The following is a 14,212-nucleotide window of genomic DNA, read 5'->3' on the forward strand; positions in this document are numbered from 1 at the left end:
TTGTCATGCTGCTGCCTTTTTTCAGGGCTGTCCTGCCCAGCAAGGAGGCAGCCTAGTCACAATCTGCCTGCAGAGGCTTTGCTGAGCTGCTGTGGGCTCCACCCAGCTGCAGTGTGAACTTCCCTGCAGTCCTGTTTATACGGGTATAGTTAGAACTGCCTCAGCAATGGCGGCCCACCTTTGTAATGGCGGACTCTCTTTGTAATGGCGGACTGCCTCAGCAATGGTGGGCTGCCTCAGCAATGGTGGACTACCTCCGTAGTGGTGGTGTGCCTTGGTAATGGTGGACACCCCTCCCCCACAGAGCTGGACAGTCCTGGGTTCAGCTGTGCTTGCTGTGAAACTCTCAATCCAGAGCATTTCAGATTGCTGTTTTTTTGTGGGGGTGGGACCAGCCGAGCCTGATCACCTGGCTCCCTGCCTCAGACCCCCCTTTTTTTTTCAGTTGAACAAGCGATTCTGTCTCCCAGGTGTTCCAGTTGCCTGTTGAAAAGGCACTGGGATCTGTGTGATTTCCCATGCGGCGACCCACTGCACTGGCTGAAACAGCTGCGCTGAGATTCATGGTGCTTTTTTGCCTGAGAATCTCTTGGCCTGGCTCCTTGTTTCAGTCCCCTTTTTTATCCGTTGAATTGGCAACTCTGTCTCCCAGGAGCTCCATTTACCAGTTAAAATGGCGCCTGGACCCGTGCATTTTGTGTGGAGACCCGCCGCACCTGCCAAAAAAGCTGTGCTCGTGACCCATGGGGCTCCTCCGCCTGGGAATATCCTTGTCTGTGGGCAATAAAAATCCATGTGGAAATGTGGCATCCACTCGCCCTCTGTGCTTTCGCTGGGAGCTGCAATCCTGAGCTGCTCCTAATTGGCCATCTTGGATCCATCTCAACTTAAAATTTTTTTAACATCACGATAGGTTTATCAGAATGTCGCCCCATATTATGTTGTGGAGTACATATATGTGTATATTAGTTCTGTTTTTCTGGAGAACCCTAACAAGTACAGACTGAGAGAGGGGCGTTGTCAAGGTCTAGAAGCCAAGACAAACAAATTGATGCAGTGAGTATAGAAATTGAAGGCATAGCTGTTGTATGCAGCTTGGCCTGTGTTAGAATCTGTCATTTAATATAACTCTTACTTTCCTCTTTTGTAAAATGGGAAATGTAATAGTGCCTGAACCAAAGGGTAATTGTAAACCTTAAGTAGAATCAATATGTGCGTTTGCTTGGCATGTTGCCTGACTCTTGGCAAGTGCTTGATGAACGATCAATATTATTAATCCTATTGTTGTTATTATTACTAAGTATTCTTAAGAAGAAGAGTCATGGGCTCTCAGAGAACCTTTACTTTATCTCCTATTTAATTGAAAGTGCTAAGAACGTTCATCTTCCATCTCTTGTTGTAGGTGAAGTCCTCATAGTACTCAGCTCTCTCCATCTCCTGGACCATAGATCTGCTGTCCCAGAAGCCCCAGAAATTGAGGTGCTGGTTGTTCTTTCAATAGCACCACCTATCCAGTCTCTCTCCATGGATTCCCCAACTCACAACCTGTAGGAAACGTACACTTACCTCATCCCTGCCTTTCTTTGTTTCCCCCAAAGACTATTGTCAGGATCTTGGTTTTAAAATTATTTTATTATTTGATTCTAGGAAGAGTAAATAGCATCAAAAACACGAGCTATGGGTAGCTGATAACTTTGAAAGTGCTTGCGTTGTTCTCACAGTTGTGATCTGAGGTCTGTAGATGCCACACAGAGGTGAAACAATATGGTGTTTATAATGTGTCTGGGTTAGTGCCTGGCACATGGCAAATGCTTAATAAATGGTGGTTCCTTTCTGATCCTGACAGTCCCAAGGTTTGGGATGACTTGGGGGTGATTCTAATGTCCCAACCTTACACACAAGTCTTGTCTATCTATGGGAGTATTTATAAGTTTCCCTCCTTTCTTCCCTCACTCCCATTCTTCCTGTTTTCTATTATTTTTCTTTATCAGTTTCTCTTACTACTTTTGTTTTTTTCAAATTTTTTCCTCTTCTTTTCTCCTTATCTCCCTCTTTCTTACGTTCTTTTATTCTTTTATTTATTATGTTCTTTTATTCTTTTATTTCTTTCTTATGTTCCTTTATTCTTCTTTCTTTGTCTCTTTCTTCCTTTCTTCTCTTTATTTTTCTGATTCTCCCTCCAGTACTTTCTTCTGTCTTTTCTCCCCCACCCCCCACCGTCATCTCATCTTTCCTTTATTCCTTCTTCCTTTGCTTCCTCTCTCCTACCCTCCATACATTATTTCTGTTTTCAATTGCTTTCCCTTGCCCTTTTAATATTTCCCTGGCTTATTTTTCTTTCCTCTTTTTCTGTTACACTCTCCTTTTCACTCTCTTTCATTCCTTTTCTTTCTTCTTTCAGCAACTAACATGGTAATGTTTTGTGCTAATAACCAAGGAAAGACAAAAATTACATTCATGTTCTTTCATAAAGAATCTCATATCATCACAGGAAGGCCAAGGGCCCAAAGGGAAAAGAAAGAAAAAGAATAGGGGAATCCAAATGAGAGCCTTGTAGACATCTCACTGGGCACGGGCTTGTCCAGACTTCTTCCACTCCTTGTCTCGAAGCTTGGCTCGTTGAATTTTCCCTGTGACACTCTTGGGCAGGTTCAAGACAAATTCTATCTGTTGAAAGAAAATCGGTCCACGGTGGGTCATCTGTGACCATCTGGGCTACATAAGGATCTAAGGGACTCTAAGCTCAGAATGGTTGCTCTCACCTTCTACTCTAGACTTAATTTTTTCCTTTCCCTGGGACAAGCTCCTATCTGGGACTCCAATTCAATAACTGAGTTCTCCTGCCATGTCAACCTCCATGCCTCAGTTCTCTGCCCCAGAATGAAAACAGCTGAAAACTATGCTTTTGTCTTTTCTCGTAAGAACACTTTCTTTTTCCTATGGGGAGCCACCCTCTCTCCCAGTCCATGTCATGGGGTAGGGCAGTTCTTTCTCCCCCATCCTCCCTGCACTTTCTCTGAGGATGGCATGGAACTGACCAATCAGTGTGGCATTGCCCTGACTACAAGGATTCATTTAATAATGGGCATATGGCCTAAGTTGGTCCAGTGAGAGTCAACCCAGAGATTTTTGTTGAGGCCTTTGGAAAAACATGTTCATTTTCTACTGGAGTTTTCTAAGCTGCTAAGAATATATGTTTGGAGCTGATGGGGCCACAAAGAAAAAGCATTTCAGTAAATCGAGCCACTACAAAGGAAGGAGAGTCAAAGGGCCAAAGAGATAGATACACCTGACCACATCTTAGGAATGCCTGCAACCAGCCATAATGAAAGCTTTCCCCACCTGCAGACTTTTCAACTGTGTGAGCAATAAATCTCAAGCTAGATTTCTGTCACCTGCAACTGAGTATTGCATAACCCTGAATGCTATAGCAAGAACCCAGTGCAGAGAATGGGAATACAGGCAAGATATTGGCTAGAATTTATTCCCTTGAAAGCATTTGGTGTTTAATTCAGGAATGGGAATACAGGCAAGATATTGGCTAGAATTTATTCCCTTGAAAGCATTTGGTGTTTAATTCAGAGTGAGTCAGAAACTCAGGTCATTTTTCAGGCATCAAGATGGTTGCTAGATTGTCTTTTGGGGCTTTCTTGATCATAGTCAAGAAGACTTTTTTTTTTTTTTGAAACACTGAGTCTTACTCTCTTACCCAGGCTGGAGTGCAGTGGCATGATCTCGGCTCACTGTAACCTCCACCTCCAGGGTTCAGGCAATTCTTGTGCATCAGCCTCCTGAGTAGCTGGGATTACAGGCATGCACGACTATGCCTGGCTAATTTTTGTATTTTTAGTAGAGACGGGGTTTCATCATATTGGCCAGGCTGGTTCAGAACCTGACCCCAGTTGATCCACACCTTGGCCTCTCAAAGTGATGGGATTACAGGTGTGAGCCACTGTGTCTGACCTAAGAAGATTCTTTTTTCTTTTCTTTTTTTTGAGACAGAGTCTCTTTTTTTTTTTTTTTTTTTTGAGACAGAGTTCACTCTGTCACCCAGCTTGGAGTACAGTGGCACGATCTCAGCTCACTATAACCTCCGCCTCCAGGAAGACTTTTTAAAATTAGAGGGCTGTCCTCCTCCTGAGGAAGATAACTATAACAGGAAAACAGTCTTTTTCTCAAGTTTGAGTGTCTTGGGAGCTCAAAGACCTTACCTTTCTTGGGTACTTGTATGGGGCTGTCACTGACTTCACATGCTGCTGCAGCTCCTTGGTGAGCTGCTCTGGGTCATGGGACAGGAACTGTGAGGCCAGGACCACAAATGCCTTCACCACCTGCAAAAAAGGTGAGGGCCAAGAGAGAAGGGATTAGAGTATGTAGTCATCTCCTGGAATAATGTAAAATTGGCTTTAAGATTTCCATTCCCCCTTGTATCTCCTTATTTGCCTCTCCAGTGATCCAGGTCAAGGGAAAGGGAGAAACTGGGGACAAGAATGAGGTTCCAGCTCTTTGTGAACTCATTTATCAGATGAGCAGGTGGACAATAGATTGAGACCAGGCTCGCTTCATACTCCAAGGATAATAGAGGCAGATGGGGAGAAAGAAGATAGAGGGAGAGAAAAGAGAAAAATAGACTAAATACCATAACCTTAAACAATGTGTTTAACTTCTCCAAACTTCAGTGTACCCATCTGTAAAATGGATAAAACTGCCATATTTAACTTATGGTAAGTAAAATGAAATCATATACAGGAGGGCTAGCTCAGAGCTGGGCACACAGGGTTTTCTCATTAGAGAATCCCCTTTTGGCCTTACTGCTCATGGGTCCCATGATTTTCTGTGTGATGTGTTCTATGCCTACTGGAGGTATGATAGTACCCGGCTTACACCCTGCAGAAAGGTACTAGGACGCTGATACACACATCCCACCTTAATCTTCCTACACACACATCAAAGTCCCTTAGACCCCATCTAGCCTAATCCTATAACCCTGGCTTTATAGGGGTCTTTCTTTTTCCCTTTTTTTTTTTTTCCACTGTGAACCCTGTGGCACAGGAGCTCTATCTTTTGGCTCAAATCCCTCCTCTGTTCCTCTGGTAAAGAATCAAACTCTGAATCAAATACCAAACAGCAGGATAGAATCCTTCCAGCCTCATTTTAGGGTCTATTTTGTTGAGGGTACTAGGACTTGTTCCAAGCACTTTACTTTCTAAAAACTTTTATTGACTCATAATATTTGTATATATGTATTGGGTACAAGTGATATTTTGTTACATGCAAATATTGTAATTATCAAGTTAGGATACTTGAGGTGTTCATCACATTGAGTATTTGTATATGTGTTTGTATTTGTAATTTATGTTTGCATGTGTTGGGAACATTTCAAGTCCTCTCTTATAGATATTTTGAAATATACAATACATGGTTGTTAACTATGTCACCCTATTCTGTTATTGAACATTCAAACTTATTGCTTCTATTTAACTGTATGTTTATACCCATTCACCTACCTCTCTTCATCCCCCTCTTTCCCACCCACCCTCTGTTTCCAGCCTCTGGTATCTATCCCTCTACTCTTTATCTCCATGAGATCAACTTTTTTAGCTCTCACTTATGAGTGAGAACATGTAATGATTATCTTTCTGTGCCTGGCTTATTTCACTTAATGAAATTAATGACCTCTACTTCTCTCCATGTTGCTGCAGATGACATGATTTCATTTTTTTTAATACCAGATAGTATTCCATTGTGTATATATACCACATATTATTTATCCATTCATCCATTGAATACTTAGGTTGATTCTATATCTTTATATTGTGAATAGTGCTGCAATTAACATGGGAGTGTAGGCATCTTTTCGATATGCTGATTTATTTTCCTTTGGATAGATAACCCAGTAGTGGGATTGCTGGATTGTATGGTAGTTCTGTTTAGTTTTCTGAGAAATCACCATAATTAAGTAATTTACAAATATTAGCACATTTAACCATCATAATAATCTCTCATCTTACAGATGGGGAAACTGACAAACAGAGAGGCCAAGTAGCTTGGCCAAGGTCACATAGCTAGTAAGTGGCAGGACCAAGATTGGGATTCAGAGTATTCAGCCCCACAGCCCCTGTTCTTAAACCATCATACTACACTGCCCTTGTGTTCATATTTGTTCACCCCAAGACTAATGCTTCCCCATCACCTGTCCTCGGATGGGATCTGGGCTGCTGATCACAGCTGCCTCAACCACGGCAGGGTGCTCCATCAGCGCATTCTCTACCTCCGAAGGCCCAATCCGGTACCTGCAGAAGAACCTGTCTTTTACAGAAGACTGGACATCCAACCTCTAGGCCATCTCAGAAATCTGGAACAAGCCAGAGTAAAGACCCAGATTTCCCTTCCCAACCCAGAAACCAAGCTCACCCGCTGGAGTTAATGATATCATCTGCCCGCCCCAAAAACTGGAAATATCCATCTTCATCTTTGATTCCCTGGTCTCCAAGGAGCCAAAAGTCCCCTCGAATGTTGGCTGCTGTCTTCTCAGGATTGTCCTGGTGACCACAGAAAGACAGAGTCATTGTGCCTGCAAAGCCTAAATCCCCTGCCCTGGGGCTGCCACGAACAGATATCATAAATATTAACACCGTATGTGTGCAGTGCATAACTTGAACATGGCAGACGTGCCCTGAACCAGCCAACCCTGGGCCACAGGTAGAACTGGATCTTTCCCGTTTATTGACATTATTTCACTCAGGGCCTCTCAGCTACTCCTTTAAGTCCAGTCTGATGGATATTATTGATGTATTTGTTCATCTATGCTTAGGGCATTTTCCCCAACAGATTCCATCTCCCCTTTCATAGATATCCTAATCTCTGCTCACTCCATAGCACCACTCAAAGCTATCATTTTGATTAAGTACTTTTCTTGGCTTCTTTGTTAAATCGGAAAGTTCTGGAGATGTTAGCCGGGAAGTGTCCAGGGACCCTGGCTAGTGTGCATATTTCTACAATGGCTGGGTCCCTCTATTCAGTGAAGGCACTTGCTTATAAGTAATGAAAATGCTTGAGCTTTATCCCTTGTCAGTGTATCTTCCTATCTGACTCAGCTATAGGGGCATGGGCTCCAGACTGGAAGTTCAGTTACTGTATTATGTGGTGTCATAAAGAATTCTTAGGCAGATCAAAACTCAGATTTACTCTGCTACCTTACTAGCTGACTTTGAACTACTCCATCATTGGGAATAGAGGGACACTGATGATTAGAGACACCAAGAGGCTCGTCTGAAGCTAAACAGCCATTAGAGAAGGTAGAATTCTTGGCCACTGGCTTGACTTTCTCATGGCCATCATGCAGCCTCTGTGGCCTTAGGAGTCTGCCAAACAGATGCCTCTGAATCTATTTCCTTTTCTGTCCAATGGGGATAAGCCCATGACTTAGTACCTCACTGGTATTGGAAGTGGAGTGGGACTGCACACAGGAAATGCTTGGAGAAGGGCACAGTGTGGCCCTGCCCTGTTCTCTGAGGCTCAGTTTTTCTCATCTGTATAATGCAGATATTCAGATCTACAACAATTCTTTTACTTAACATACTCATGACACACAACTTACAGATGAAGAAACAGAGACATGAGAGATCAGTAACTTGCCCAGGATCTGGTTCAAAACCAGAGCAGGGTTTTGAACTTGAGCAAGCTGAGTCCAGAGTTTTATAGGGCGGCTGGGAGGAGTAAACGAGTTTAAAATTTTAATGAGTTTAAAGTTTAAAGAGTAAATGTGTTTATAGGACAATGCTTGCCTTGTGGTATGCATTCAATAAATGTTAGAAAGTACTATTATTTGATTTACTATTTGTTTAGTTGATATCTCAGGGGTCAGAAGGCATGCCCTTGGGGTCTTCTCTGCCCACTTTCCAGTTGTTGTGAGCTTGAGCAAGACTTGTAATCTCTGGCTCCATCATCCTCACCTGTCAAATGAGGTGGCCAGACTCAAGGATTATCTGTCTTTACCTTCCCAAGATCTGAAGAGAGGGATTCTTCTAACTAGGTGGTGAAGTTTCAGTGTAAAGTTCCTGGCATGGCTCTAAATAAGATCAATAGCATGGAGCATGGGGATAATACCTAAGGAAGAGGGCAAGGCTGCCCTTGGGGGAATGATGCTGTGTGTAGTTCAGGGTCAGTAATATTTTCAGGATGAAACAAAGAGTTCTTAAGGAGTCTAAAGGCTAAATGAAGAAAAATAAGTCTTCCAATGAGATCACATTGATAGGCTGAGGATGGCAAGGCTGAATAGCCAGTCTTTTCTTCCACTAGCAAAGCATACATTCTTGAAAACTGGACACTCTTTTGTCTCTCCACATCTAATGCCTCTTGGGAGTTTTAGAGCATTTGGCCTCCCTCATCCCATTGAGCACTCCCTATCCTCACTGGGGAAGAGGAAGAGGAACACAGGTTTCTCACCACATAGCCAGAGAATATGCCTATAGGTTTGATGGGTTTGACCCTGATGCCAATGTCTCCTTCTTCGCCAGGGGGCAGTACATTGCCCTTATCATCTATGACCTGGAGAAAGAAGCAAATTGGAAGAATGATCCACAGAGCAGGAGAGGGCTTCAATGGCAGCATGAGTTTGCTGCGTTGGTCAAATGAAAGACCCTCTTGCTCTACTGGAGACGGAAAACAACAATCAGAAACCAAGGGAACCCAAGAGTCTTAAACTCAGATCTGTGCTCCATCTGCCTGGAATGGTTTAGGTGAAGCCTTTTATTGAGACTGGCCCAGATGCACCTGGGGAGATGCTTTTGGCTCTAGGGGCTCAGATAAAATAATAGCCTCTCCTTTAAGATCTACCTCACCTGTGGACTTAGAAATCAGGTAGATCAAAACTCAGATTTACTCTGCTACTTTACTGACTTTGAACTACTTAAACTCTGTGCCTCAGTGCTTTTACTTGTAAAACAGAGATACTGACAGCTTATTTCACAGGATTTTTAAAGGAATGAAATAAGATGCTAAGAAAGGGGTTTAGCAACTGGTTATCATAGTGAATGATGTGGCAAATAATTGCATGTGATAGTGAATAGAGTCTGAGTTACACTTTAGATATATAGAACTATACACATAACATACATAAACACAAATTCTATTTCTAGAAAAACAATGAGAAAGCAGTAAAGCTTTAGCTACAACATATTTATTATAGTGTTTTTTGTTTTTGTTTTTTTTTTTTTTTTGCTAGTGAAAACTGGGACATCATCTCTTGGTCCAATAAAAGGCATAAAAAATGGTAGATATATACTATTTACTACAATATCATCATTAAAAATGCTGCAGATTGGTATTAGTTGAACTGAAAAGATCATTATCTAAATTGTCAAATGATAAATGTTATGTCAAGATTCACCCTTATTTTTGTTTTTAAAGCATATATCCTTGCATACTGTCAGGCTAATTTGCTAGATATTCAAAGTGGGTCTCTCTGGATGGTAAGAATATATATCATTTCCCCTTTTCCTTCTTTATTCTATCACACACTCTCCCTATCCTTCCTTCCTTTTCCCTCTTTTCTTATATTATCTTGATTACTTTCTATTATTTTTAACTCAATAAACAATGTAATAAATAAATTACTGAAAATCAGTGTTTCCCCTAACTTCCTCCCTCCTTAGTGTCCCGAGCAAACCTGCACATCATAATTGGGAATAGCTGTTCCCAAGTATCCTGGTTTGATTTTCATTGTCTTGGAAACTCTGCAAGTTAATCCCTGTGGAAAGAAGCAGACAAATCAGCAAACCTCAGGAGAAAGCACAAGGTCACAGAAAAAGAAAAAATTTCTGCAAAGCAGGTCCTGAACTTGGCCTACACCTGGTGGCTCCCTCCCTCCACATTCCCTGGTTCTCTCCCTATTACTGGAATCACAATCCTATGGGCTTTACTAAATTGTTTGTTCAGGAAGTAACCTAACTACCACTCTCCAGGAAGAGAACCTAACAATCACATTATATAATCTCTTTTAGGGGGAGCCACACTTTAACATGACAGTATGGATACCCATACCCACTATGGATATGACACTATGGGTAATTTTATTTTTAATTTTTGTGGGTACATAGGTGTATATATTTATGGGATATATGAGATGTTTTGATATGGGCATGCAATGTGAAATAATCACATCATGGAGAATAGGATATCTATTTCCTCAAGCAGTAAAATATGCTTTTAAAAGTACCTCCCATGGCAGTGCCAGTTCTGCTTGAGCCCTGAAATGAACCTCCCAACAGATATGTTGGTGTCCTTGCCAGCATATCCTAAACATGTCCTCCTCTAAATGGCTGGAGGCCCCTGCCAGGGGAGTTGCTTGCCACAACTCCATTGTCCTTATTCATATTTGCAGAGCTCTTCCTGACTCTTTCATAGCACAGAACTGCCATCAACCCTCTGCAGGAGTTTTTCCAAGAGTACTTATTAGCCAAAGAAGGATGCAGGGTAAGAGAATGTAGAGTAAGAGAAAAGAAGTGCTGAGAGTCACAAGTAAGAGGCACTGGAAAAAAGGAGAGAAGTAGTTGGGGAAAAGTGTTCTTTACTTTACTTTGCTTATCCCCAGTTTTGATAAGTAAAATAGCATAGGACAGCATAAATGCATATTGTGCATGTGAGACCTGGAGTTCCAAGAAGATATCTCAGGAGGTGCAGTAAAGCCTTGGTGGGCTCTTCTTCCCATTCTTCACTTCAATCTAAGCAGCTTTGTACAGTGCTTGACAGGTTTGATAAACTTCGGTGTCTGATAAAATGTTTCCCCATCACAGAGGACTTTTCTGACTACAATATCTGATTTACCAACTCCTCACCCCATCTCATCTACTTTACTTTTTCCATAGCATTTCTCACCACCTGCCATGCTAGATATTTCTTAGGTTATTGTCTTTTTTCCCAGATCCCACTGGAATGCAATCTCCCAGAAAACAGGACCTTTGCCTGTTTTGTCCTGTGCTGAATTTTTAACACCCAGTGCCTGTCCCATCATAGATGCTCAATAAATATTTCTCAAATAAACGAATGATAAATGGTGGCTAACATTTTTTATTGTCAAAGAGACTTTTGAAGCCCAAAAAGTGCACCCAGCCCAAGGTTCCCCTGGGAACAGGTACCGTTTCTGTCTGGCCATAGAATTCTCGGATGTCCAGTCCTGTCTGGGCCTTCCAGTTTCCCAGAATTTCTGGAAGAAGAGTTTCCCCTCCAGTTAAACAGTTCTGTAGGTGGGGGAACTTGTAACTGAAGAAGAGAAATAAGTGTTTCCCCTTAGCCTCCCTGGAACCAGAGTCCACCCAGGCCTAGAGCTGGATTCTGGGTGCTCCGATGATGCAAATGGCTTCATGGGGCTATCTGTGTGAGAGATTCAGACAGATAGGCATGCATGTATGTGAGGGAATCAGAGGGATGGGGTTAGACTCTCTTACCAACCCTCAAAATCCCATCACCTGGAAAGATCCTGCTGAAGCAACATCCGGTAAACAAGGGGGGCAGTCAGCATGGTTTTGACTGGGTAGCTGGACAGTGTCTGGAAGAAGAGAGCCAGGTGAGACACTGGTCACCGGGTCAGATGCCAACTTATGGCTAGGCACAGTGGTTATAATTGTAAACTATGGAGTTGTAGAGGTATGGATTAAAACCCTAGCTTGTTTGCTGTGTCTGTTTCAGGTTAAATGAGCCCCACAATTTTCATGCACCCTGAAGACACAAATAACAGGAAAATGAATACATATTATGGTATTGAAAAAGTCTAGAACTAATTTGAAACATTTTCGTCAAATCCTGGCTGGCTGTTCTTGCTGGTTTAAGACTTGCCCTCATTAACAGCCCCTAGGAGTATATCAGCCCCCAGCAACCAAGGGAAGATCAGCTGCTTGTGCATAGCAGCTGTCTTGGTTAAGTCCCTTAACCTTCTGTAACCAGCTTTATAATAGATTGTTTCCAGCCTTATTTCCCTGAAAATATTTTTGGGATATATTTTGGATATAAAAGTTCTTTGAAAAGTTAAAGGCATCTATAGACATTTCAAAACAACTGCTACAAAAAGACCTAGTACTGAATACTTGCCATGTCCTGTGTTATCTCATTTAATTTTTACAATAACCTCATGGAGTGTGTACAGTCGTTCTTATGATACAGTGGGGAAACCCATGATGTACAAGGTTAAATAACTGCTCCAAGGTCGCCTAGTCAGGAAGCAGTGGGATTCTTATTTGCAGCATGTATTCCTAACTGTCATATAATATCATCTCCATCCCATGCTTTTCTTTATGCAGAATTTTAGTATATAATAGACAATACTCTATTAAATATAATTTTCTCTTGCTATAACAGAAAACAGACTAAGACAATACTCTATTACATTCTGGGACTGAGTAATTTATCTGGGACTGAGTAATTTATAAAGAAAAGAAATTTATTTCTTGCAGTTCTGGGGGCTGGAAAGTCCAAGATCAACATCAAGAAGCTGCACCTGGTGAGAGCCTTCTTGCTGATGAGGACTCTGCAGAGTCCCAAAGAGGCTCAGTGCATCATATGGCAAAGGGACTCACAAGGTAGAGCAAAACTGGCTTTTTATATAATGTCCCATTCTCCAAAACTACCCCACTACCGTGATAACCCGTTAATCCATTAAACCCTCCTGAGGCCCAATCATCTCTTAAAGGCCCCACCTCTTAATACTGTGACATTGAGGATTGAGTTTGTTAATCAAAAGAGTCAAACTCTGTAAAATACTTGAAGAGATTTATTCTGAGACAAATAAGAGTGACCATGGCCTGGACACAGCCCTTAGGAAGTCCTGAGAACATGTGTCTGCAGTGGTCACGGTGCACCTTGGTTTTATATATTTTAGGGATATGTGAGACTTCAATCAAGGACATTTAAAAAATACATTGGTTTGGTCCAGAAAGGTGGGACAACTTGAAGTGGGGCTTCCGGCTTATAAGTAGATTTAAAATTAGCTAGACAGTATGCAAGGATATATGCTTTAAAAACAAAAATGGGGTGAATCTTGACATAACATTTTGTAACCTGCTTTTATCATTTGACAATTTAGGTAACAAATATTTTCAGTTCAATTAATACCAATCTGCAGCATGATTTTAAATGATGATATTATAGTAAATAGTATGTATCAACTGCTTTTTATGCTTACTGAACACTGTTCACCACATGGCAAGGGTTTAGCAAATTTAGATGAATTGAAACAAACTACAATAAATTGAAGTGTGCAAACCTTGGGCTCACTCCGAATAACTGATGCAAACTGGATCCTCTCTTACCTTTAGAATAACCAGTGGGTCAAACTTTGGCAAAAGACGAACAAATGTGCATGCTCCTGTTGCCCAAGATTCTAATGAGCATGCGATGTACACTATCCAACCTGTGTCTGCTATGGTCCAGGCTACATCAGAGGCTTGCAGGCCTGTCCAACTGAAAACAAAGGCAAAACACATGTACATATAGGTGGGTGAGTGCTGATCTTTGGATGTGTGGGACACTAAGGTGTAGGGGAGGCGAGGGAGGTCTGTGTGCAAAGGTGTGTGTGTATCTGCCTGCAGGTTTGTAAGTATATGTCTAACTATAAGTAGGAAGGGAGAAGGAAAGTTGTTCTATCCATACATCCTGCATCAACAGGAGATGAGTGTTCAGAAGGTGTGACCCCAGCTGTTATGACTTAACATATAATTGGATCTCATTCTCATTTTAACCCCAGAACTTAGTACAGTTTCTGGCATGCATGTGGTAACCACCTAGAAAATTTTTACTAACAAAAGGCATCTGCATAACTAATATTCTAACAGATGCCTTGCCAAGTTCAAGTTTGGCTGAATAGAACTTTGGTTCTCTTTTCTTCAAGTATTGTGAATTGCCCACAGAACTGAGGGTCTTACACTAAGTGAACTTGTCACTTTTTTCTCTTCAGGGCTGAATAAAAGGTTCAGGGCTTTCTTAAAGCAGGAGTGATTTAGGCTAGACATGAAGAACTTCCTTGTGACTGGGAACTGCCATAGTAGATCTTCTTTGCTGAAGATGGTTAGTATTTTCAGCTCTGTAGGGAAGTTAGAGAGCAAGACCAAATTTTTTGGGGGGAGGGGAATTTAATATCTTAGTTCCATATTAGTAATGTATCCCCCATCTCTTAGAAACTGTCTTTGACTGTAGCATTTCTATTGAATAATTTTTACTA

At 41.7% G+C, this 14,212-nt stretch overlaps 2 protein-coding genes across 8 annotated transcripts in view; one reads left to right on the top strand and one right to left on the bottom strand.

The window, feature by feature from the left end:
- PDILT (protein disulfide isomerase like, testis expressed) overlaps positions 1-14,212 on the top strand; it is a 158,120-nt gene that overhangs the window by 15,338 nt on the left and 128,570 nt on the right. The gene's annotated exons all lie outside the window — the stretch shown is intronic.
- The window catches only part of LOC101048755 (acyl-coenzyme A synthetase ACSM2A, mitochondrial), a 38,653-nt gene continuing 26,364 nt past the window's right edge, over positions 1,924-14,212 (bottom strand). Inside the window, exons 6-14 of one of the 3 annotated variants that reach the window (XM_003930151.4) lie at positions 13,305-13,455; positions 11,469-11,548; positions 11,139-11,262; positions 9,671-9,751; positions 8,449-8,550; positions 6,415-6,542; positions 6,194-6,293; positions 4,212-4,331; positions 1,924-2,667 (exon numbers count right to left, since the gene is read on the bottom strand). In XM_003930151.4, the coding sequence (XP_003930200.1) occupies positions 2,563-2,667; positions 4,212-4,331; positions 6,194-6,293; positions 6,415-6,542; positions 8,449-8,550; positions 9,671-9,751; positions 11,139-11,262; positions 11,469-11,548; positions 13,305-13,455 (991 nt within the window). In that variant the 3' untranslated portion in view covers positions 1,924-2,562. Of the gene's footprint in view, positions 2,668-4,211; positions 4,332-6,193; positions 6,294-6,414; positions 6,543-8,448; positions 8,551-9,670; positions 9,752-11,138; positions 11,263-11,468; positions 11,549-13,304; positions 13,456-14,212 lie in introns of those variants that run through there. The other 2 variants (XM_074381972.1, XM_010340752.3) reach the window with 2 other exon arrangements.

The sequence above is a fragment of the Saimiri boliviensis genome, chromosome 12 (assembly GCF_048565385.1).
Source record: "Saimiri boliviensis isolate mSaiBol1 chromosome 12, mSaiBol1.pri, whole genome shotgun sequence".
Lineage (NCBI taxonomy): Eukaryota > Metazoa > Chordata > Mammalia > Primates > Cebidae > Saimiri > Saimiri boliviensis.